Below are 25973 nucleotides of genomic sequence, written 5' to 3'. Positions count from 1 at the left end.
AGTCACATGGCCTAGCTCCTGCAATGTTAGTGTGGAAGGCTCTGTAGGAAGCTACTTTTGGCTTCCTTTTGCCTCTTGAGATAGCTTGAACATGTCCTCAAAATTCCTGGTCTCAAAACTTCTTAAAAATTAGAACCCAAGGGGCGCCTGGGTGGCTCAGTCAGTTAAGCATCTGACTCTTAATCTCAGCTCAGGTCGTGCTCTCATGCCCAGCATGGAGCCTACTTAAAAAAATTAGAACCTCAGAGAGCTTTTGTTTATGTGGGTTACATCTATTGATATTTGCTATATTAGATGTTAAAACGAAGACATTTTAAAAATATTTATTCATTTTAAAAATAATGATTTAGGGGGTGCCTGGGTGGCTCAGTTGGTTGAGCATCCAACTCTCGATTTTGGCTCAGGTCATGATCTCACAGTCTTGAGATTGAGCCCCACGTCGGGATCTATGCTGAGCATGGAGCCTACTTGATTCTCCTTTTTCCTCTGCCCCTCTCCCTCTTGTGATCTTGTTCTCTCTAAAATAAAATTTTTAAAAAGCTATAAAAATAATGACATAAACCCATTCGATGCTAACACAACTAAAATATCTTTTATGAGAAAATGTTTCTGAAAAAAGGTAATGAGAACAGGGGCACTATTTTCCATTTGCAAATCTCTTTAATGTCTGCTTGTGGACTGTCCTATCTCCTTTTGCTTTCACTTTGTTGTGGATAATCTATGTCATGTAACCTTGAGAAAATCCCAGTGAACACTCATGATAGCAAGAGTGAAAAGGCTAAAACTGTCACATTATTAGGACAGTCACATTGACCACGATGCCCCTGAAAGAGGCTCAGGTCCCACACTTTCCTGAGAGCAGTGCTCTGCACAGCCATCTTTTTAAGGCCCTTCTGCCTTCTCTTGCTGTTTTATTAGGATTCTGTTACTATTAGAGTTACTTTCCAATAAAAGTATGCATACTCTTTCTGGAAAATTCGGAAAATAGAATAAAAAAAAGGATAAAGACAAAATAATCAGTCGTGGTCCCCGTACCAGAGATAACTACTGCTCAGAATTTTGTGTATTTGCCTTGTCTGTTCTGTGTGTGTGTGTGTGTGTGTGTGTGTGTGTGTGTGTGTGTGTGTAGTTGAATCCTACCCGGCATGCTGCCTTGGTCATGGAACAGTAGTAGGTCACGACAAGTAAACATCTTAGTGGGGGTGTAATGGTCTATCATAAGTTTATCATAACTATTCCTTCATTGGTGAGCTTTATTATTTCTGCTTTTTCTATGTTATAAGTAATGCTTTCAGAAACATTCTTTTACATAAATTTTTGTCCGTGGACGTAATGTAGAGTTTTGCCTGGGAGACGCATGTGCGAGATGAGGAGGTTAAAATCTGGCGCTGCTCTTTAGGTTTTGCTGCTACTAAAGGATGCTTATTCCTCCCCCAAACGAGAGTGTGTCCTCTGCAGCTTCCCATAAATCCTCCCCCTTTGTCCCTCTGAGTGCAAGACGGGAGATCGGATGCGACAACCCTCATGGACGGGTTCTCGGAAGACTGTCTATTCGAGGGCGGCGAGGGGTGCTCCCTCCCTCACGGAGGTATCTGAGTGGAGACCTCCCTCAAGCCTAGATGAGTCTTAGATCTCCCTCACAGGGCCGCCCAGGGAGAGTATCTCACCTGCTGTGTTCCCACAGTGCCGTCCCCAAACCTCCCAGGCCAGTTCTTTGGCTTTAAAGTTCTGCTAGGCAGGCTCCCCTGGGATGGGCGTAACTGCAGTGTAGGAAGGAAAAGGATGCTCACGGACGGGTGTTGTCTGGAGACCGGAGCAGACATGTCTCCCCCGGGGGGAACGTTTCACACTTGTGCCACATATGTTTTCTTATTTCGTGAAACAATTTTCACATTCCGCTTTCCAGTTCTTCTAAATACCCTGAGCTGCTTCCTCTGCCCATGTGATATAGATCTTCATATTTACCTAAGTGGCATCTTGCATATTTGTTTACTTTTGTTCTTAAATCTAGGAGACTGGGACAGACCGGGGTCTACGTGTATTCTGTTTTCCAAATTTTCCAGAAAGAGTATGCATACTGTTACTGGAAAGTAACTCTTATAGTCACAGAATCCTAATAAAACAGCAAGAGCAATAGCCAACTAAAGCTGAGCGCTACGGCCTCTTAGAAGATCACACATCACTGCCAGTGGCGGGGTCAGGGAGCTCTAAAGCTGCCCAGGAGATGGGGTACACCTCAGATTCGGGTGGTAGGGAAAGAGATGGCCCCCAGGTAAAGGTTGGATGTTCCGCCTTTGGGAGAAGTCACGTTTCCAGGAATTAGCTCACTCAGTCCAAATGCTACTGCCCTGTCCTTCCTGCCTGACACTAGTCACCTAGTGGTCATGAGGACAGAGGCAGAGGCTAGCATGAAAAGTCAGCACTCAGTAGGTATTTCTGCATAAAGAGAAGCCCTCTGAGGTTTTGGAGAATACTGTGAAAGTGTTCGGAGCCGCCTGGAAGCCACCTGAAAGATGGATGTGAGGTTGTGGCAGTTCAGGTGATGGGCCCTTAGCACAGTGTGGGCATCTCATCATTTGGGGTGGGGGTGGAGCTAACAAAAGGGAGAAGCAGAAGGGTCAGCATGCTGGGGTCCCAGCACGCAGTGGCACAGGCTTGCAACTGGGTGACGGCTGGAGAGTGTTGGGCTGTCGCCGGGAAGGGCACCCAGAACACTGTCTAAGAAGTTGCGGTCGGACGAGTTCTCTAAGTCTTCGCAGCCCAGTTTACCCACCACCACTATCCCCTTTGCCTCTCCGGCTTCTCTTACCTCCTTTCTTTATTACAACCGAGGTACACATTTGTGTGTGCGATACATTTTTGATTAACGTTATTTTAAAAATGTTTTTACCTTCTTCCTTAAAATTATGGCCATGTTAGACTGCAGTGATGTAGACAGAAGTTCAAAAGAAAAGGAAATGAATAAAGGTGATCATGAAAGGCTCAGCGCTATGGCGTTTGATGCCGTGTCTTTCCCACCAGGCTGGCGGGGGCACTTAAGCCCCAGCCCGGTGTGGCCTCCAGATCCTGACTGGACAGCACAGCTGCTGCACCTCGTCCCCAAATTGAGGCGAGCCCGACTGAAACCCCTGTGTGCTTCCAGCTTGCAGATTCACTGGTGCCCATGGAGATTAAGCCTGGCATTTCCTTGGCAACGGTCTCGGCAGTGCTGCACACGAAAGATAACAAGCACGTCCTTCAGGTATGGGGGAGTGTGGGCTGCGCCTGAGTCCACGAGGAAGCGCCCACGATCGTGGTCCCAGTGTCCCACTGCAGAAGTTAGCACACTACGTAATGGATTCGATCTGAAACAAAGAGGGCCCTGCATATAGATTCTTCACTACTTACTTCTCTGGCCACATGCCTCAGAGAGATAAAAGGGAAGAGCAGCTATTACTTGTAGAGTGGAGGCCACACATCAGCCTGAGTGCCCTTCCCGGCTCCCAAAGTGCTGGCCCCACTCAGCTCCCGCGGGCGCATTTGTTAGGCAGCGGGCAGTGCGGAGAGCTGGGTGGGCGCCAGCCCCACACCTGCGGAAGTGGGTGGGGCTTGGGAGCCACCCACGGTTGTCCCCTCTGCGCCCCCCCCCCCCCCCATGCCCTACGTTCACGCATGTTCACTGCCTCACGGTGCAGCTCTTCAGGCACTCCTCCTCCCTCATCCCCCTTAGAAAAACTCCTTCCGGACTTGGCTGTGCTGCTCTGACACCCTGAATGAGCTGCACGGAGCTGCCACTTCAAATACATGAGGCGCATGCTGTGCCCTCACCTGCTGTATTTCCCACTTCGCCTTTACTTCACCCTCCCGAAGCTCCACCATCACCGCTTTTTAGACAATTTCTCTGACCTTCATGTCGGCCCATGAGTCTGACCCCACCGCTAGTGGCTGTGACCAACCTGCTGTTGCTACACCTGCAGTGGCCAGCACAGGTTATTATTAAGAATTTACTCAGAAGGGACACCTGGGTGGCAGTTGAGCATCCGACTCTTGATTTCAGCTCAGGTCATGATCTCAGGGTTCAATGAGAGGGAGCCCCATGTTGGACTCTGTGGTGGCAGCTTGGAGCCTCCTTGGGATTCTCTCTTTCTCCCCCTCCCTGCCCCTCTCCCCCACTCACACTCTCTCTCTAAATAAATAAACTTTAAAAAAATAAAATCTTAAAAATTTTATTCAGAAGATACTGAATTGAATCAGAGACAAGTCTTGATAAAAGGGAGATCTCTTTGCCAAAAATATTGATGCTGTGTGGATGCTTTGGCATTAGCTTATGTTATGAAGAACTCCAGATGGAGCCCCCAGCTAACAGTGACTCTGAACTCAAGAGCTGGCTGACCTCACACGGGGTGACGCCGGGCTGGGCGCCAGGGCCTCCACCAGGAAAAAGGTTGTGTTGGTAGGATGGACAGACGGGTTCTGGCTGTGGCCTGCACTGACCTCTTGCTGAGATGGTGTTTTTGTTCCCTCTCTAGCCCCCACCCAGGCCCACCCAGCCCACAGGCGGTAAGAAGAGAAAGCGGGCGAGCGATGACATTCCAGACTGCAAAGTGCTGAAGCCACTGCTGAGCGGCTCCATCCCGGTAGAACAGTTCGTGCAGGCCCTGGAGAAGGTGAGCGCATTCGGTTTGCACCTGCAAAAGCTGCGCGGGAGCCTCCCTTCCTGCTGTTCACCTGCTTCAAGAAATGTGTGCTGCTGCCTTTCTCATAGTCTCCACAGTCTGGGCTCCTGTCTCTGAAGCATCTGCTTGATCCAGGGCCGTGGCAGGAAACAGAACCAGGGGAGGGTCACAGAGTTGAGAGAAGACCATGCCCTCCTTCACTGTAGGTCCCCCACTTGCTTCTCTGCCAGCCTCTTCCTCCCCATCAGGCACCAGGGCGCTAGAAGACCGCCTCATGACATCTGTGTCTTGTGGGAACTAAACCAAGGAAGTCCCTTCCTCAAAAACCTAGATGCGATGGATGGGCAAGGTGGGAGCGGCCAGGAAGTCTGCCCCTTAGAGCCTCACTTCTCAAGCAGACCCCTTGCTGCCAGAGCACCAACATGGCTTGTCACAAGAGAAGAGAGGCTTGGGCCTGGGGGGCACTGAGGGCAGAGGCGCCAGTGTTGCTGGATCCCTGGGAATTCTAGAAGCAGGACCAGCAATCCCCAGACGGGGTGGGAGGAGAGGGAAGAAATAAGCAGTCACCTGGAAGACACTGGTCCTTTCCCAAATCAGCAGCCATCCATTAGAATTTTAATTTTCCCTGAAGAAGACTGCAGCCACATTGTGCAGCCCTCCTAGCCCCTGAGAGTAGGGTCACTAGTAATTAACATGGGAGTGTCCCCTGTGATGCAGGTGAACATGTCAATCACTGCTTCCTTGTGACCTTGTGCAGTGCTCCAGCCCCTGTTGGTAGGACTCGAGCTTGACTTGTTTTTTATAAACTTGGAACAACTCGCTCTCCCAGAAAGACCTTCACTTAGTTCGCCTGGGTCATCAAGGAATTGACCCTTAGGATCTGACCTGGACTCTTCCTTTTCACCATTTCTGCCTCCTCTCCTGCAAGAGGAACATCAGTACCTGCCCTAACCTATACAAGCTTTCTAGAACTAAGGGTAGAGACTTTTCCTAGCCCATTTTCTTTGCCTATCCTGTGTCCCTTTCAGGCATATCAGCCTTATTTCTACTACTTTTCTGCTTTCTCAACTTTATGTATGATGTGAAAGAAAATTCTATAACTCACATTAAGGTAGCTAGAGAAGTATTTCTTGTGCTGCCTTGTGTCCTTCCTTGAAAGGGATTCGCCAAATCACAAGGTCACTGGTGTCTTGCTTTGAGGAATGCATTTTCCTGAGATAGGATGGAGCTTTTTTTATCAGAGACCATTGGCATATGGAGGCTGGTGATGGACGGCCCAGTGTCCTGGACTCCTGAACCCAAGCTTAGATGTGTTCCCCAGATAACTTACAAAAGTTTAAGCAGGTTATAGAAATTTTGTTGTGGTTTGTATAATCTTGCATGTTTGGAGGCTTCTTTTAAAGTATATGAAGCTATGTTTGAATTCTATTGCTATAGAAGGTCATGTGACAAGTGTGAAGAATTGTATGGAGGAGCATCAAAAATGGCAGTTTCTAGAATGTTCAGTTTAGCCAAGTCTAGGAAGTGTCATTTCTTTTTTTTAATAATTGTTTTTTTTAATTTAAATCCAAGTTGGTTAGCATATAGTGCAATAATGATTTCAGGAGTAGATTCCTTAATACCCCTTACCCATTTAGCCCATCCCCCCTCCCATTACCCCTCCAGCAACCCTCTGTTCTCTATAGTTAAGAGTCTCTTCTGTTTTTTCCCCCTCCCTGTTTTTATATTATTTTTGTTTCCCTTCCCTTATGTTCATCTGTTTTGTCTCTTAAAGTCCTCATATGAGGGAAGTCATATGATATTTGTCTTTCTCTAATTTCGCTTACTACCGTCTAGTTCCAGCCACATAGTTGCAAATGGCAAGATTTCATTCTTTTTGATTGCCGAGTAATACTCCAGTGTGTGTGTGTGCATACACACACACACAATGCACACACACACATATACACACCACATCTTCTTTTGGGCTCTTTCCATACTTTGGCTATTGTTGATAGTGCTTCTGTAAACATTGGGGTGCATGTGCCCCTTGGAAAGAGCATACCTGTATCCCTTGGATAAATAGTAGTGCAGTTGCTGGGTTGTAGGGTAGTTCTGTTTTTAATTTTTTGAGGAACCTCCATACTGTTTTCCAGAGTGGCTGCACCAGTTTGCATTCCTACCAGCAGTGCAAAAGAGATCCTCTTTCTCCGCATCCTCGCCAACATCTGTTGTTGCCTGAGTTGTTCATGTTAGCCATTCTGACAGGTGTGAGGTGGTATCTCATTGTGGTTTTGATTTGTATTTCCCTGATGATGAGTGATGTTGAGCATTTTTTTCATATGTCTGCTGACCATCTGGATGTCATCTTTGGAGAAGTGTCTATTCATGTCTTTTGCCCATTCCTTCACTGGACTATTTGTTTTTTGGGTGTTGAGTTTGATAAGTTCTTTATAGATTTTGGATACTAACCCTTTATCTGATACATCGTTTGCAAATATCTTCTCCCATTCCATCAGTTGCCTTTTAGTTTTGCTGATTGTTTCCTTCACTGTGCAGAAGCTTTATTTTGATGAGGTCCCAATAGTTCATTTTTGCTTTTGTTTCCCTTGCCTCCAGAGACGTGTTGAGTAAGAAGTTGCTGCAGACAAGATCAAAGAGGTTTTTGCATGCTTTCTCCTCGAGGATTTTGATGGCTTCCTGTGTTACATTGAGGTCTTTCATCCACTATGAGTTTATTTTTGTGTATGGTGTAAGAAAGTGGTCCAGGTTCATTCTTCTGCATGTCGCTGTCCAGTTTCCCAGCACCATTTGCTGAAGAGATTGTCTTTATTCCATTGGATATTCTTTCCTGCTTTGTCAAAGATGAGTTGGCCATATGTTTGTGAGTCCATTTCTGGGTTCTGTATTCTCTTCCACTGATCTGAGTGTCTGTTTTTGTGCCAGTACCATATTGTCTTGATGATTACAGCTTTGTAATACAGCTTGAAGCCCGGGATTGTGATGCCTCCAGCTTTGGTTTTCTTTTTCAAGATTGCTTTGTCTATGCAGGTCTTTTCTGGTTCCATATAAATTTTAGGATTGTTCTAGCTCTGTGAAGAATGCTGGTGTTATTTTGATAGGTATTGCATTGAACATGTAGATTGCTTTGGGTAGTATCGACATTTTAACAATATTTGTTCTTCCTATCCGGGAGCATGGAATCTTTTTCCATTTTCTTGTGTCTTCTTCAGTTTCTTTCATAAGCTTTCTATAGTTTTCAGTGTATAGATTTTTCACCTCTGTGGTTGATTTATTCCTAGGTATCTTACGGTTTTTGGTGCAACTGTAAATGGAACCGATTCCTTGAGTTCTCTTTCTGTTGCTTCATTGTTGGTGTATAGGAATGCAGCTGATTTCCGTGCATTGATTTTATATCCTGTGACTTTGCTGAATTCATGGATCAGTTCTAGCAGTTTTTTGGTGGAATCTTTTGGGTTTTCCATATAGAGTATCACATCATCTGCGAAGAGTGAAAGTTTGAGCTCTCCCTGGCTGATTTGGATACCTTTTATTTGTGATACTGTGTTGAATAACGTGGTGAAAGGGGACATCCTTGTCTTGTCCCGTAGGGAGTGTCATTTCTTGGAACTGTCAGTTGCAATATCCTCCAGCCTTTCAGGCAGCCCCTTGCTTTCAGAGTATCCATCATCTTCCTCTCTCTTTTCTTTGGAACAGCATGGCTTCAGCGACGTTAAGGTAGAAGACACAGCAAAGGGCCATATTGTCCTGCTCCAGGAAGCTGAGACACTCATCCAGATTGAGGAAGATTCGACCCATATCATTTGTGACAATGATGAGATGCTCAGGGTACGACTGCGGGACCTCGTTCTCAAATTCCTACAGAAGTTCTAAATGGAACATCTAAACCATTTGTATTTCACTGAAACCCTTCAGTTCTTCACTGTGGCTGCCCAGCACAAACCAAGGAAGGGCACAGTTGGCCATGTCTTTGTGGTCAGTGGCTTAAGGAATAAGTGACCCTTGAGGGACATGATTATCGGGAGTTATGGCCAGAATCTCCTGGAGAACTTCTGCTTTTTTTTTGTTTTTTAAATTTTTTTTTTTCAACGTTTATTTATTTTTGGGACAGAGAGAGACAGAGCATGAACGGGGGAGGGGCAGAGAGAGAGGGAGACACAGAATCTGAAACAGGCTCCAGGCTCTGAGCCATCAGCCCAGAGCCTGACGCGGGGCTCGAACTCACGGACCGTGAGATCGTGACCTGGCTGAAGTCGGACGCTTAACCGACTGCGCCACCCAGGCGCCCCGAGAACTTCTGCTTTAAACTTACATTCATTTTCTTCCCAATTCTGGGTAGCCAGGAACGGTAAGGCAGCGAGCTGAGGAGTAGCATAAAAGTAACAGAAGCAGCTTCCCAAGAGGTTAATGGTGGAAGGGATAGGTAAAAAGATGACTGACTTAAGTGGTCCGTGTTTATTTTTATGGTTTCACAGGCCTTGGGCAGGAAAACTAGTCTTCGATTGTGTTTTATTTACTTGTCTACAGTGCCATGCCCGGTAAGAAAGATGATCCCCCAAATTGGTAAAATGAACCATCTTTATTTTATATTGTGAGCCCATTTTGTTAATAAAACTTATTTTTATAGAAGTATCTGTGCCCTGTTTAACCTAGAATTTATATATTTATTTAGTGTCTGAAAACCTATGAAAATATACAGAACAGCATAAACTTAGAAAATACCGTGGCAAATTTTAATTTGATGTGTGCATTCATATATTTTTCTTAAACTGTATGAAAAGGTGCTTAACTTTATCTGAGCTGTATCTGTATAAAAAACACTGACACAGGGGTGCCTGTGGCTTATTCAGTTAAGCGTCTGACTCTTAATGTCAGCTCAGGTCATGATTTCATAGATCATGAGTTCAAGCCCTGCATCTGGCTCTGTGCTGACAACACGGAGCCTGCTTGGGATTCTCTCACTGCCCATCTCTCTGCCCCTTCCCCTGCTCGCTCTCAAATAAACTAAAAAAAAAAAAAACAAAAAAACACCAACACAGATTGGTATCAACCTTCAGCCTAACCTTCTGGAGGAAGGTCCAGAACAAAACAGTTCAGGCTCTGCTAGTTAATCCCTGCCCATCACTGCCTTCCTTGCAGATTATCAGGATTGTCTGCATTAAGCAGAGCATTAAACTCCACTGCCCATAGATCCTCATAATAGTAAGCTACTGCATTGGAAATAATACTGCTTAATTGTTCAAAACAGATATGTCAGATGACATCTATCTAAGCATCAGTTGTCACACACACACGCCAGTTATGCAAGTACTGGGGAGGCTGGGGGGTAAGAGTACAAGTCTTGGAATTGGTCAGCTAGGGAAGTAGGCCCAGGTCAGCCTGTCCCTACAATCTTTGCAGACTGGTTGAAATTCAGTCAGTAGTCCCCATCCTCCAACTTAGCCACCAGCTAAGCATCACAAAGGGATTTACTGAGTCAAGAATGAATGATGTAAAATCCTATAGAACTACTTACTCAGGCTTTATGGAGACTGGATTGTCCATTCTCTGGAATGGCCCTACCAATGGGAAGGAATTCTTCATTAGAGGACGATGCCTTCTCTGACTTGGCCAGACTCGGACACAGGAGTGCTCGGCTTCAGCAGGCCTCTGTTTTCCAGGGTACAGGTCATCACCCCAATCAGGGGGCCTAGGATGTGTCTACAGAATGACCTGGGGGGTTGGGGGGGGCGGGGCTACAGCCATGGGAGGGGATGGACATTACAAGAGATTGACAAGCCATCACCGTGAAAGTTTACTTTTTATCTTAGGAGGAAATGATAAATATGCATCACATGTAGGAATACTTTCTACGAAAACTTTTGAGAGAAATCAAGTTAAATTTCAAGCATCTTTAAAAATATAAAAGTAGTATAAAATAGAGCTCAAGAAAATCAAAATGGTTACTTTACTTTGATTTGTCCAAGTTTGATTTTTGTTAAAGGGCTTGCTCAGAGAGCCCCAGGCACTGATCCTTTGAGAGGTGATTACTCAACAAACCGTATATAAATGCAAATTAGTACACTGTCAGGCAAGGAATACACATGATCTTAGCCAAAAGGCTGAGAAGCAATGACAGGCAAGAAATAATTGAGAAATTATAAAGGCTGTAATCAAGTCACCATCACCTACTTAGTGGCAGAAGCCAGAGAGGCAGGAAGAAGCAAAGAGTCATTTGTTAGAGCAGAGAGAAAATCTAGAACTGGCCTTTGCAAGTATTAGGAGAGAGCAGTTATGAATAACTACCTAGAGTTCAGGTATTTGGATAGCAAACTAGGTTGGTTGGTAGAAGACCCAGAAGAAATGGCAGGACCTGCCTTCCCATGCTACAGTTATACCACTGATGGTGTGTCAGTGGTATAGACATGCAGCCCACTGATGCTGACCTGGTGAAGGGTATGACATTTAGACCAGTGTCTACTCAAGCCCAACAAAATCCTAATAATTAGTAACTGAAAAACCATTAATAGTGAAGGAGAACCTGGTTTTGTTATTTCTTTTCATCTAAGAAGCGGTATTCTATTGTGCAACAAATTACTCCCAAAACTCGGTGGCTTAAAGCAACATTATCTCATTTCTGTGGGTCAGGAATCTGACCTGGCTTGGCTGGGTGCTCCTGCCTCAGGGTGGTCTCTCCAAGTTAAGATTTTGGATGAGGAAACTGAGGTACAAAGTTTAAGTAACTTTTCCCAAAACATATAGTCAGTACATGGTATCTGCCTTACCATAATGTCCTATGTGAGTATCAGGGATCGGGAGCGAGCTGGGGAAGGGGACATACCTGTTCGTCCACTGCTTTTCAAGAAAGGCAACAGCTACGCCTCTCCTTGATCCCTTTGGGAGCTTGAAGCTTTTTGGACTTTACAGTTGTCCTAGAGAGGCAGGAGTTGGCTTTTCCAGACCATAGTGAAATACCAGCAGAAATAAGAATGAAGACATCTCCTAAGCTGTATGATGATACTTTCATAAGAGCCAAGCAAACTGGTGGATAGGAAAGGGAGATACTGTTTTTCTCTGGCCCTGAGTTGTCTTCCCTACAGCCATAAAGGAAGCTGAATATTGTCTCAGTGTTTTATTGCTACACTGTGGGTAAGGTAGGAAACATCTGATGTTCTCAAAACCACCGTAGTGGAACTAGGAGTAAATAATGTTACTCTCTGAACCCAGAATGAGGTTAGAAATAACCAGCTACAATTCTAAAGGAAGTTGCAAAACCTTGAGACAGGCAGTGTAGAACAACAGCCAAAGATGTCTAATCTTGCCAGAGGATAAAGCCAACATCAATCATGAGTTCGTTTACTAAAGACTAAACACCATAGTCTCTACTGCTTTTTAGTAGCCTATTAATAGGTTTTAGTCATATCATAAAAACATTTTACCATCCATAGATTCAATACAACAATACTTAGCAAATTTACAATGACATTTTCACAGAAATAGAAAAAACAACCCTAAAATTTGTGTGGAACCACAAAAGACCCTGAATAGCCAAAGTAATCTTGAGAAAGAACAAAGCTGGAGGCATCACAATTCCTGATGCAAGTTTTACTACAAAGCTATAGTAATCAAGACAGTATAGTACTGGCATAAAAATAACACATAAGCCAATGGTACAGACTCAAGAGCCCGGAAACAAACCCACACTTAAACAGTCAACTAACGGGGGGGGGGGGGGGGGGGGGCGCGCAAGAATACTCAATGGGAAGAGGATAGTCTTTTCAGTAAATGGGAACTGTATAACCACATGCAGAACAATGTAATTAGATTGCTATCCAACGTGGATGGAACTGGAGGGTATTATGCTAAGTGAAATCAGAGAAAGATACCATATGTTTTCACTCATGTAGATCCTGAGAAACTTAACAGAAGACCAAGGGGGAGGGAAGGGCGGGGGGAAAGTTACAGAGAGGGAGGGAGGCAAACCATAAGAGACTCTTGGATACTGAGAAAAAACTGAGGGTTGATGGGGGGTAGGGGAGAGGGGAAAGTGGGTGATGGGCATTGAGGGCACTTGGGATGAGCACTGGGTGTTGGAACCAATTTGATAATAAATTATATTTTTTTTAATTTTTTTTAAACGTTTTTATTTTCTTTTTGAGACAGAGAGAGAGCATGAACAGGGAAGGGTGAGAGAGAGAGGGAGACACAGAATCCCAAGCAGGCTCCAGGCTCTGAGCTGTCAGCACAGAGCCCGATGTGGGGCTCGAACACACAGACTGCGAGATCATGACCTGAGCCGAAGTCGGCCGCTTAACCGACTGAGCCACCCAGGCGCCCCATAAATTATATTATAAAGTAATTGGACTGCTATCTTACACCACTCAAAAATTAATCTGAAAAGGATTAAAGCCTTAAATTTAAGACCCAAAATTGCTGGAAGAAAATATAGGGAGAAAGCACCTTGACACTGGCCTCGGCAATAATATTTTAGATAGGACGCCAAGCGCAAGCAGCAAAAGTGAAACTCAACAAGTAGAAGTACATCAAACTAAAGAGTTCTGCACAGCAAAGGAAACTATCAGAATAAAAGGAAGCCTACCAAATAGGAGAAAATACTTGCAAACCATCTATCTGACAAGGAGTTAATATACAAAATATATAAAGAACTCCTACAACTCAACAACAACAAAAAAAAACTTTTTAAAATGGGCAAAGGATTTGAATAGACATTTTTCCAAAGAAGACCTACAAGTGGCCAACAGGTACATGGAAAGGTGCTCAACATCACTATCAGGAAAATGTAAATATTGATATCACTTCACACCTGTTAGAAAAGCTATTATCAAAGAGATAAGAAATAAGTGTTGGCAAGGATGTGGAGAAAAGGGAACCTTGTGCACTACTGGTGGGAATGCAAATTGGTGCAGTCACTGTGAAAAACAAAAAAAATTGAACCTACAAAAAAAAATTGAAACTACAACTACCATGTGATCCAGTATTCCACTTCTAGGCATATATTCCAAGGAAATAAAATCATTATCTCAGAGGTATCTGCAGCCCCTGTGTTCACTACAGCAGTATTCAAAACAGCCAAAACATGGAAGCAGCCTGAGTGTCCATAAATGGATGAATGGATAAGGAAAATGTGGGATATACGCACGTGCACACACACAGTGGGAGATTATTCAGCCATAAAAAAAGTAAATTCTACCTTTTACAGCCACACAGCTAGCCCTTACAGGCATTATGCTATGTGAAATAAGTCAGAGAAAGACAAATACTGTGCAGGCATTTTGTGATTTGCAGATACTGCATTTTTTACATGTTGAAGTTTCAGGACTTCAGTGGAGGAAGTAACCGCAGATGTGTAAATAGCGAGGGAAGTAGAAGTAGAGCCTGGAGATGGGACTGACTTGCTACAATCCTGTGATAACATTTTTTTTTACATTATCTAATATAACTTTTTAATCTAGTAACTAGTTACAATGTTCAGAGTATTTTGAAAATAGTGAACTTTGATGTTATATAGTCTTTTCCAGTCATCTATAGGCCCTTCCAGTCATCAATGAGCATTTATTAGGCACCTATTATATAATCTATGCATTGTGCTCTTTTGACTTTAGTTCACAAGAATAACAGATAAAACTTAAGTTTCTCCTAAATTTCTCCTAAGTACAGAAGAACAAATTTCCAAGACCACGTGTGTGTGCAAAATGACATATTATCCAACCATAAAAAGGAAATTCTGACACATGCTACATGATGAACTTTGAAAACATGCTAAGTAAATTAAATCAGACACATAAAACTCCATATTATGTGATTCCATTTATATGAATGTCCAGAATAGACAGATTCATAGCAACAAAACAGAAGTTCTCAGGGACTGAAAGGAGTGAGGAACAGACTTTTTCTGTTGGGAAGACGAGAAAGCTCCAGAAATTGCTAGTGGTAGTGGTTACACACTGTGAGTGTACTTCATGACACTGAATTGTCCATTTAAAAACAGACTAAGGGGCGCCTGGGTGGCTCAGTCGGTTGGCGTCCGACTTCGGCTCAGGTCATGATCTCACGGTCCGTGAGTTCGAGCCCCGAATCGGGCTCTGGGCTGACAGCTCGGAGCCTGGAGCCTGTTTCAGATTCTGTGTCTCCCTCTCTCTGACCCTCCCCCGTTCATGCTCTGTCTCTGTCTCAAAAATAAATAAACGTTAAAAAAATAAATAAAAATAAAAACAGACTAAAAGGTCATTTGTACGTTATGTAAATTTTACCAGAATAAAAATATTTTAATTTTAGGTTTTTAAAAGAAATTGACAAATTAACCCTAAAATTTAGAGAACTACAAAGTAACCACCATCGTACCCGAAGCAATCTTGAGAACAGTGACCACGTTGGAGGACGTCTACTTCCTGCAAGACTACCTTGTGAGCTCCAGTAACCCAGCCAGGACTGTGCTAGCAACCAGCACTGACAAATCAGCTCGGACAATAGAGAGAGATGGGAAATACCCCCACCTACACGGTCACTACATTTTCAACAAAGGCCCCAAAGCAACTCAATTAAAGTCTTTAACAAATGGTGTTAGAATGATCGGACATTCAGGGGCACCTGGGTGGCTCAGTGGGTTGAGCGTGCAACTTTGGCTTAGGTCATGATCTCATGGTTTGTGAGTTCAAGCCCCGCGTCAGGCTCTGTGCTGACGGCTCAGAGTCTGGAGCCTGTTTCAGATTCTGTGTCTCCTTCTCTCTCTGCCCCTCCCCAACTTGTGCTCTATGTCTCTCAAAAAATAAATGTAAAAAAAATAAATAAATAAATAAATAAATAAATAAATAAAAAAGAATTATCAGACATTCATAATAGAAAATAAGAAAGAATTAGAACCTTGACTACTATACTCCATGCCCCCAAATTAATTTGAGATAGATCCTAGACCTAAGTGTAAATGCTAACACCATAAAGCTTTCAATGGAAAACATAAGAGAATGTCTTTAGAACTCATGGCATGGGTTTCTTGAGTCATAGAAAGCAATAACAAAGAGAAAATGTTATAAATTGGACCTCATTAAAATTAAAAGCTTCTGCTGATCAGAAGATATAAAGAAAAAGGATAGGCAAGCCACAAGTTGGGGGAAATATGTATAAAACAGATGTCTGACAATGGACTAGTATCAACAATAAAAAGACATTACAATGGAATATTATCCAGCAATAATAAGAAATGGGCTATCAAACCACAAAAACAATGAAGAACCTGACATTCATATTGCTAAGTGGAAGAAGCCATTCTGTGAAGGCTGCATTTATACAATTCCAACTATGTAACATTCTGGAAAAGGCAAAATGAAAGAGACAGTTAAAGGATCAATGGCTGCCAGGAGTTAGAGACAAGGAGGCACCAAATAGTGGGAGCAGAGAGAATTTGGAGGACAGTGAAACTTCCATGGAATACTGTCATAGTCAGTAGGTCTGGGGCAGGTCACTGTACTTTTGTCAAAGTCACAGAATATACTGCACAAAGAATGAACCCTGATGTAAGCTGGGACTTGAGTTAATATGTCAATACTGGCTTATCAGTTGTAACAAATTTACCACACTAATGCAAGATGGTAAGGGTGAGAGAGGAGGGAGCTCTCCTTTTCCACTCAAGTTTTCTGTGAACCTAAAACTGCTCAAAAAAATCAAATCTGTTAAAAATGTTTTTTTAAACAATACAAAAAAAAAAAGAGAGAGAGAGACAAACCCCATGTGGGCAAAAAGATTTGTCCAGATACTTCACAAAGGGAATATATATATAAATGGTGTAAGCATGTAAAAAAACATGCTTAATGTCATTAGTCTTCAGGGAAATGCACACTGAAACTACAAGATACCATTACCCACCAGCATGGCTAAAAAGATTAACAACAGCATAGACTGATGAGGAGGTGAGTAATTGGAACCCTCAACATTATTGGTAGGGGTATGAAATGGGTACAATCACCTTGGGAAAAGGTCCAGCATTTTTTTTTTTTTTTTATAAAACTAAATATATAGATACCTACCTTATCACACAATTCCACTCCTAGGTATTTATCTGGGAGAAAACCATAAATCCACAAAAAGACTTGCACATGAACTTACTAGACACATCTCCAGAGGCAAGGGAAACAAAAGCAAAAATGAACTATTGGGACCTCATCAAGATAAAAAGCTTCTGCACAGCAAAGGAAATAATCAACAAAACTAAAAAGCAACCTTCAGAATGGAAGACGATATTTGCAAATGACATATTGAAAGGTTAGTATCCAAAATCTATAAAGAACTTATCAAACTCAACAACCAAAAAATGATCCAGTTAAAAAATGGGCAGAAGACATAAACATTTTCCCAAAGAAGACATCCAGATGGCTAACAAAACACATGAAAAGATGCTTAGTATCACTCATCATGAGAGAAATGCAAATCAAAACTACAATGAGAGGGATGCCTGGGTGGCTCAGTTGGTTGAGCGTCCCACTCTTAATTTCAGCTCAGGGCATGACCCCAGTGTTGTGGGATTGAGCCCCATGTCAGGCACCGATCCGCACTAAGCATGGAACCTGCTTAAGATTTTTCTCCCTACCTCTTCCCTTCTCCCCCACTCATGCTCTAAAAAAACAAAACAAACAAAAAAAACTACAATAAGATACCACCTCACACCTGTCAGAATAGCCATAATTAACACAAGAAACAACAGATGTTGGCAAGGATGCGGAAGGAGAATGGGGAACCCTCTTAACACTGTTTGTGGGAATGCAAACTGGAGCAGCCACTATGGAAAACAGTATAGATATTCCTCAAAAAGTTAAAACCCTACAATCCAGCAATTGCACTACTAGGTATTTATCCAAAGGATACAAAAATGCTGATTCAGAAGGACACATGTACCCCAATGTTTATAGCAGTGCTATCGACAATAGCCAAATTATGGAAAGAGCCCAAATGTCCGCTCGTCCCAACTGATGGATAAAGACACACACACACACAATGGAATATTTATTAGCCATAAAAAAGAATGAAACCTTAATTTGCAACTATATGGATGGACCTAGACAGTATAATGTTAAGCGAAATAGTGAAATAAGTCAGAGAAAGACAAGTACCATATGATTTCACTCATATATGGAATTTAAGAAATGAAACAGGTGAACATAGGGGGAAAGAATAAAAAGAGGGAAGTGAACCATAAAAGAGAGTCTTAACTACAGAAAACAAACTGAGGGTTGCTGAAGGGGAGGTGGGCGGGGGATGAGCTAGATGGGTGACAGGTTTTAAGGAGGGCACTTGTTGGGATGAGCACTGGGTGTTACATGTAAATGATAATCACTAAATTCTACTCCTGAAACTAATATTACACTACATGTTAACTAACTAGAAATAAAAATTTGAAGCATTTTAAAAAAGGCAAAAAAAAAAAAAAAAAAAAACTTGCACATGAATATTCATGGCAGTTTTATTCCTGATAGCTAAAAACCATAAACAGCCCAATTCCCAGCAATAGAATGGACAAATGTTGCCATACAAGTATATTCTACTTAGCAATAAAAGGAACCAATTAATAAATGCAGCATGGGGTGATTCTCAACAATATTATGCGGAGTTTCTAGAAGCCTTCCACAAAGAAGTAAAATTATATGACACCATTATATGAAATTCTAGAACAGGGAAAACTAATCCAATGTGGAAAACACAAAATCAAAATCACTGGATTTCTCTGGGGGGTTGGAAGCAGAGATTGACAAGGAAGAAACATAAGGGAACTTTCTGGGCTTGACAGTAATGTTCTGTATCTTGATTGGGGGGTAGGGTTACACAGGTGGATGCATTTGTCAAAACTCAAGAGAATGTACACTAAGATCTGAGTGCTTCAGTGTGTAAATTTAGTATTTAAATTTTACATGGAACACACAGAAACTAACACTGACCTCCAGTTAATGACATGTGTGCTTATATATTTGGAAGGAAGTGTACTAATGTAATTCACTTAGAAATGTACCAGAAATAGGATGAATAAAAAGATGAATAGGGGCACCTGGGTGGCTCAGTTGGTTGAGTGTCCAGCTTCAGCTCCAGGTCATGATCTCACCGTTCATGGGTTTGAGCCCCACATCAGGCTCTGTGCTGATAGCTAAGAGCCTGGAACCTGCTTCAAATTCTGTGTCTCTCCCTCTCTCTGCCCCTCCCTTGCTCATACTCTATCTCTCTCAAAAATGAATAAACATCAAAATAATAGAAATAAAGGATGAATAGAGGGACGAATAGCTGGATGGAGCAATAAATAGATAGCTATAAAGCAAGTATAGTAAAATAATTGTTAGGTATACAAGTTTATACCATAAAAATTATACTTAATTTTTCATAAAGAAATATTGAGACCAATAGTTTAAATAAATCCTAACAGGACAACCCTGCAATATGAGGATTGTAATTTCACAAAATACGAAGACAAATTGAGAAAGAGAAAACAACTGGCTGAATTAAGAGTTAACTGGAATTTAAATAAAAACTTGAAAAACTTGAAAACAAGCATGCATACATACATACATACATCAGTCAGTCAAGAAACAGGTGAAATTAAGTAACAAACCAGGCTTGCCCACCTTACTTTAATGGTCTCTTCTGGAACCCGTTCAGTGTCTTTTAACTCTTCTTGGCATGCTCTCTCGTCTTCCTTTGTCAATGAAGATTAAAGAATAAAAACTTGTCAACCATTACGGGCCAGGCTTCCTTTCACTATCTGATAATACCACATTAGCTCTAGTCCAAAAACGCTAGGATACTGGTTACTATTCAGCTTGTTGCCAGCTAGGATTCCTAGGTGACCCTCTTTGGATTTGTCAAATCATTATTATCAAAAAGCTATTCAGCACTCAGGATGTGCTCAGTTCTCAAGAGACTTCCAATGTGGCATGGGTTGCAGAGCTGGAAGCCATCAGGTGTGTGGTGCGGTGACGGGCAGGTCAAGCTGCCGAAACAGGAGATGGGGCAGGGGCAAGCAGTGGTGTCGAGGAAGGGAAGACTTCCTGAAGCCAGTGCTTCAACTGCCTTGAACAATGAGTTGGCATTAAGACAAATGGAATGCAGAAAGAGCTGCTGAGAAATTCTCAGCGCGTTACCCCAGTAATCATTCATCTGTGCTGCATGCCAAACAGCAGACTCCTTGCATTTATTAACTCTCAGCAGATCTTTGAGATTTAAACGCACTAGCCCCCAGCATCACAACACACTTAATTACCATGAAAAAAGGAAGGAGGTAGAATGTGGCAAATGCCATCCTCTATCCCAGTCAATTCAGTTAAAGGACACCCAAATTCCTTTCAATGTAATCAAATGGCTAATCCCAGAAATGGACCCAGGCGAGGCTGCCCACATCCATGTGTGTTTACAGCATCACCCAGGTTCAAGTGCGAAGGCTGCACCAAGACCAAACCACACAGCCCATGGCCTTCTGCTGGCAGGGGCCCCAGCTGTGGCTCCCTGGAATCAGGTAGGCACCTTCTCTTGGGTCACTCTTCCGTTCCTGCAGAGGAAAATCACAAAGGACCTCCAGGCTGCTTGAGTTAAAGTCTCCATTTATTTTTTTCTTTTTTTACAAAAATCCAACATAAGACCATTGTGCTCATGACTGGAAAAAGGGTGGGGCGGATGGACACGGCCTGGACATCAAAGAGCTTCCCCCTTCAACATATCATCATTTCAAAGCGGGAGCTCCCTGAGCACACACACAGGCAGCTCCTGCACAGACCACTCCACCTGCCAACACAGGACCCCGGTGACCACGAGCCGGCCCGGCCTGAGGAGCAGTCCGCACCAGACAGACAACCACTGCCAGGAGTGCAAAGGCTCAAGACAGACTGATGAGCACCTTGGGGAGGCTCTCACTTAGGTGAATGTCCCTCATGGTGAAAAGCAACTGGCTACCTGGGGACAAGGATGTCCGGGGCCCTGGGTGCAAAGACTAGGCAACAAGGTGTTACCTACAGACAGCTGGGGAAACCCATGTGAGCGGTTTTCATCTTCCAAATGAGTCACAGTTACATGGTAGAGATGACATCTGTGTTTCCCAAGGTGACCGATCAGCATCAAAGGCATTTGAAGCATGGAGCTGGGCCTCCCCCTAACCCAGCTTACAAAAAGCAGCAGCCACTCACTCTCCAGTAGCACCTAACCAAGCAACATAAAAGGTCTGACTGCCCCACCTCTTGCTACTGAGGAGAGTCCCTTAAGAACATGGCCAGTGTCCACCAGGGCCTGCTGTTCGGAGTCCTTCAGGTTAGTGTTCCATTCAAGTCAAAATAGTGCTCGCCTTGTCAGGGGCTCTGACATTCTAGCCCTTCTGCAGTGTGCTTTGATGTCATCCATAATCTCAGACCACTCAGCTACTCCTGGATCCACCAAGAGCATTCAGGGACCAAAAAACCTGGCTCCAATATATGGGGGTCCTAACACAGACTGCTCTTTTCTCACCAGGTCCCACTAAAAGTCAGTTTATGAGTTCCTCACATTAAAATAAACAAGATAAAAATAGCAGCCACATATATAGCTCAAAACACCACACTCTTTGGCTCCCCGGAGGGAAGAAGGCTACCGCTAAAAAGGATAAAGTCAGGAATCAAGAAAAGGGTAGTTAGAAAGCTAGGATGCAGGGAGTCTGGACCCCTTTGCTGGGTTGCTGAGAAGCTGAATTGAATTTCCTGGGTAGCTGCCTCTGTGGAAGAGCCAGTGGGATGCCAGTGGGAACCTCTGGACGACACAAGTCCCAGGCGCAGCCCTGGTCTTGTCTGCCAAGAAGGAGAGGCCCCTTAGGTCCAGCTAGCCCTCCAGCTGGATGGGATCTATACGGGACAGAGTCTGGCTTTGAAATGATATTTGAAGAGACCCACTGATACAGACATGTCAGAGGAGAACGTGCCCCCAAGAAATAGAAGCACAGGGTGTCAAGGTCTGGGGAAGACGGAACTGGCTTAAGGCATGTGCATGACCAGGACAGACCTGAGCTTTTGTCCAGCTGTAGGAAACCACCTATATTCAACTTCACTGAAAGAAAGTGGGGTCCAGAAAAATGGTACAAGCCATGGGCTAAATCCCTGCCAAATGCCTCTAATACCCTCTTCCATTCCCCTACTGCCACTACCACCAAAAACAAAAAACAAAAAACAAACAAACAAAAAAACCAATAGCTTATTTCCATTTCAGCCCAAGGAATAGAAATGTAAACCTGGAGTGAAAGTGGTAATGTGGGTACAAATGCCTGTGAAATCTCAGGCTGGACTGGAGCCTAACTTAACAAATTAGATCTTCCTATCGTTCTGGCACATACCAAACCTCAAGGGGTCCTGGAACCAACCTGGCATTGGGGATCTAAAAACTACAGGTAACATAGGGCACAGGTCCAGACAAAGGCGGAGGGGAAGGTGAATTTCACCAAGGTATTTATCCCAAGGCAGGCGCCTTGCTGTAAGACTTCCCGGCCAGCCGGGTGGGGATCCGCAAAGGATGCTCACTCATTCTACGCCAGAGAGAGGAGGCCAACCCGCAAACCACTGCAGATCACACCTGGAAGTGCCTGCCAGTTCTCTGTTCTCTTACACAAGAGATAACTTTCAGGAAAGCCTGAAGCCAAAGCACAACATGTGTTTTAAAAGGAGGGCTGAACAAAAAGAGCCATCTGGGAGAGCTGTCTTCAGGTCTCACTCCTTCCTCATTCTTCTTTCCAACAGGGGAGAGAATGGGGGGGCGCAGGGACAAGTTCTGGGACAGCACGGCCTAATGATGAATCCTTGAAACCACTGAATCCAGCACAGGGAAGCTCCGCTGTTCCCAGAGGTGCAGGTCCTCCCCACGGACTCAAGCAACAGGAAGACGCGAGTTCCAGATCGCCGGGTGGCAACAGATGGGGGAAGGAACAAACCGACACGGCTTATCTCGTCCAGGCCCCACAGGAGGGCCAAGCCTGGCCTTTTTGTTTCTGCACAATGATGCCCTGGGGAGTGTGGAGATGATCCTTAAGGATGAGCTAGATACCATGAGGCCAGGATCCGTCTCCACCAACATACAGAACATCAGAAGACCTGATGGGTCCCTCACTTTGTGAAACAGGCAGAAATTTCAAACTCCCCCCCCACCCAAATATATATATATATATGTATATGTATATGTATGTGAGAGTGTGTGTGTGCATCTATATACATATATACACACATATATATGTATATATACACACACATATATATAAATAAGCCTTGAATGGCAAATCTGAAACTTTTTCCTTTTAAATAATAATAATAGCTGTTACTGAATTTAAAAATCACAAACCAGCTGTCCTGGGCTTATGAACTGCGTGAGTGACTCTCCGGAGTCCCCATGGTCCTCAGTGTAAGCTATCAGTCAGTGCCCTGTATAGGGAACCCCGGTGTCCTTGGACCAGGGTTCCAGGCCCAGTGTGGCCGACTTTAAGAGAAAGAAGGCTATTTCCTTTCCATTCTTCCTGCCACCTCTCCCAGCAGAGGGCGTGGGCCACCCACCCAGCGGATGTCCCTGAGGTCCTTCAATGTCTAGGAACCTTAGGAGCCATCTCCCCCTCTCTGCTCATCCTCTCCCTAAAACTTGCAATGCCCCTAGATGAACTTGAAGCACTTGGTCTTGTCGTGGGGCAGGCGGGTTTTGAAGAGCACAGAGTCCACCCTGAATTGAGTGTACAGCAGGGGCATATAGCCATACACCTTGACAAAAAAGTTGATACATTTGTGCCGCTCATGAAAGTGGGAATCATCGTGTGACAGGGCCTGAGGGCATCCTGGGCATCGGAAAGTCCACCGAGAGGTCACCTGGGAATAGGGAAGAAAGAGCAAACAGAGTGAGAATCGCAGGTGCTAGTACAACAGAAATCCTGCAGCTTAACCAATCCGATGCTTCCAATTTCCCAGGGAAGACAGTGACCCTGGGTGGCCACATTCACCCACAGAGCACGTCAGGAGCCACAGCCCAGGCTTTCTTTCTGTCACATATGTATCTATATCATTGAAAAGGGTGCTCTTTCCAAATAACCTGAACTGTAGAGACCAAAAGCCTTATAATGTTTAGTATTACTTGTCTCAGTAACTCCACCTCTAGTATTTATCTTGGTTGCACAGCAAGACGTAGGTATGAGATGGTTCATTTCATCAATGTTTTGCAATAGCAAGATAATAGAAAAGTACCCATCAAAAGAGGACTATTTAAATAATTATAAAATACTACACATCCATTAAAAAGAGGCTTAGGGGGACACCTGGGTGGCTCAGTCAGTTAAGTCAGACTTCGGCTCAGGTCATGATCTCCCAGCACACATGAGTTCGAGCCCGGCAACAGGCTCTGTGCTGACAGCTCAGAGCCTGGAGTCTGCTTCAGATTCTGTGTCTCCCTCTCTCTCTGCCCCTCGCCCGCTCCCACTTTATCTCTCTCTCTCAAAAATAAACATTAAAAAAATGTTTACAAAAAAAGAGGTTTAGGAAAATTATAAAGGCATGGAAAAGTGGTTATACAGCAGTAGTTACGATGATGCCCGGGAAATTTCAAGAAATTAGAAAAGCATAATAAATAATTTAACAGCTTCAAGATCAGCAATGTGGCAGACCAAATGACATAAGAACACCCTCAGCACAGAGTACCTGAAAATTCAGTATGAACTATATACACCATCTCTTTAAATGTATGGCCAAGCTCATAATGAAAGAAAGGAGATGAAATGTCAGGAAAGAAGTGAAATCCTCAGAGGCCAAAATAATGAAAAAGTCTGAATCCAATGAGATAGCCAGGAGCTTTGGATTTTAACGGGCTGGGGAGGCAAGAGCTACAAAACCTTACTGGAGACTTTTTTACACACCAGGACCCAGTGGAAGGCTGCATGGGTTGGAGGCAGCTCCACAGAAAGCTGTTTTCTTCCCAGTCTTAGCTCTAAGTGGAAGAGGAAACATCACCTGTGAGAATGTATAACCAACCACATGCTAGCCCTCACACACCTGAGTTATGTTACCTGTGTGTCCTGAAAAGCCCCAAGATGCTAATTTAGCTTCAACAGGTCTCAAGGTATTGACCCCAGGTGCATGGAAGAAGCAAATCCTCTCTGGTATAAATGCACCCCTCCTTCCTACAAATGCCATAAGTAAAATCTCAAAGAATAGGATTTCACAATCAAAAGTCACACACAAGAAAAGGGAATGAGCCACATGAGGGAAAATCTGCAGAAACAAACAACAGAATTAGACTCCAAAACCCTGTAAAATCACAAAACCCAAAACCCTGCAAAAATGCAGGATTATCAGATGGTTACTAGGACAATAAATGTGTATTCGTGCAAGGAAATTTTGCAAGATTACTTAAGGTTTGATAAAGAAAAAAGGGATTATCAAAACAGTCCTAGAGACTATGAAAAAGAACCAAAGAGAATAGGAATGAAAAGCATACTGAATTCAATCAATGGATGGGTGTGAAGAGGTCAGTGATGAAAAGTATAATAAAATTATTATAAATAGAAAATATCAACTAAAAGCTTTAAAAAATACGAAAGCAAGACTGAGAGACATGGAGAGGAGATATTGTATGACTCCATTTATATAAAGTTCAAAAAAGGCAAAGCTGATCCTGCAACAGAAAAAAAAGACCCTGACTCACTACCATTCCCTGGCTGAACTCTCAGGCCTGCTAAGAGCTGCTCCCGCCCACCCCTGCCTGTGGGAGCCGGGCCTCTCTTCGCCCTGCCCTGCCTCCAGGGCGGGTGGTATGGGAGAATGACTAAGGAACAAGGAGAAAAATGCTCAACCTCTCTAATAATCAGGCAAGTGTAAATTAAGACAATGGGATACACTTTATACCTATCAAGTAGGCAAAAATGAAAGTTTAACAGCACCAAATGTTAATAAAGATGTGTAGGAACTGCAACTATTATACAGTGTGGGTGAGAATATCCATTGGTACATCTGTTTTGAAGATAGTTTGGCATAATCAAGTATAACCGAAGGTACATGTAGCCATGACCCAGCAGAAGAGGAATGAACAGGGTGATACACGGATCTACTCCATTTGTTTCTTTTTTAAAAAAGGAAGAAAAATATATAATCTGACACAAATAGGGCAAAATGTCAATATTTGGCAAAACTGATGGGTACGGATGTTTGTTATATTCTTCCCTTTTTAAAAACATTTCATTCACATATTGTAAACCAGTAGTAAATAGCAAGCGTTCCATATATGTATATATGTGTGTGTGTGTGTGTGTGTGTGTGTGTGTGTGTGTGTATATATATATATATAATAAGCACTTTATTCATATATGTACAGATG

The 25973-nt window shown here is 43.4% G+C and overlaps 2 protein-coding genes across 4 annotated transcripts in view; one reads left to right on the top strand and one right to left on the bottom strand.

Moving 5' to 3' along the window:
- The window catches only part of INTS9 (integrator complex subunit 9), a 102368-nt gene extending 93660 nt beyond the window's left edge, over nt 1-8708 (top strand). The window contains exons 15-17 of the mRNA XM_019440896.2: nt 3143-3241; nt 4509-4646; nt 8352-8708. Of these exons, the coding sequence (XP_019296441.1) occupies nt 3143-3241; nt 4509-4646; nt 8352-8528 (414 nt within the window). The 3' untranslated portion in view covers nt 8529-8708. The remainder of the gene's footprint in view (nt 1-3142; nt 3242-4508; nt 4647-8351) is intronic.
- Nucleotides 8709-20207: 11499 nt separating this feature from the next.
- The window catches only part of EXTL3 (exostosin like glycosyltransferase 3), a 134637-nt gene continuing 128871 nt past the window's right edge, over nt 20208-25973 (bottom strand). For all 3 annotated transcript variants that reach the window (XM_019440892.2, XM_019440891.2, XM_019440890.2), the window contains one exon: nt 20208-23479. In XM_019440892.2, coding sequence (XP_019296437.1) covers nt 23270-23479 — 210 coding nt within the window. In that variant the 3' untranslated portion in view covers nt 20208-23269. The remainder of the gene's footprint in view (nt 23480-25973) is intronic.

The sequence above is a fragment of the Panthera pardus genome, unplaced genomic scaffold (assembly GCF_024362965.1).
Source record: "Panthera pardus isolate Hobbes unplaced genomic scaffold, ASM2436296v1 HiC_scaffold_13, whole genome shotgun sequence".
Lineage (NCBI taxonomy): Eukaryota > Metazoa > Chordata > Mammalia > Carnivora > Felidae > Panthera > Panthera pardus.
The sequence above is the reverse complement of the archived record's forward strand: the minus strand, read 5'-3'. Positions and strand labels throughout refer to the sequence as shown.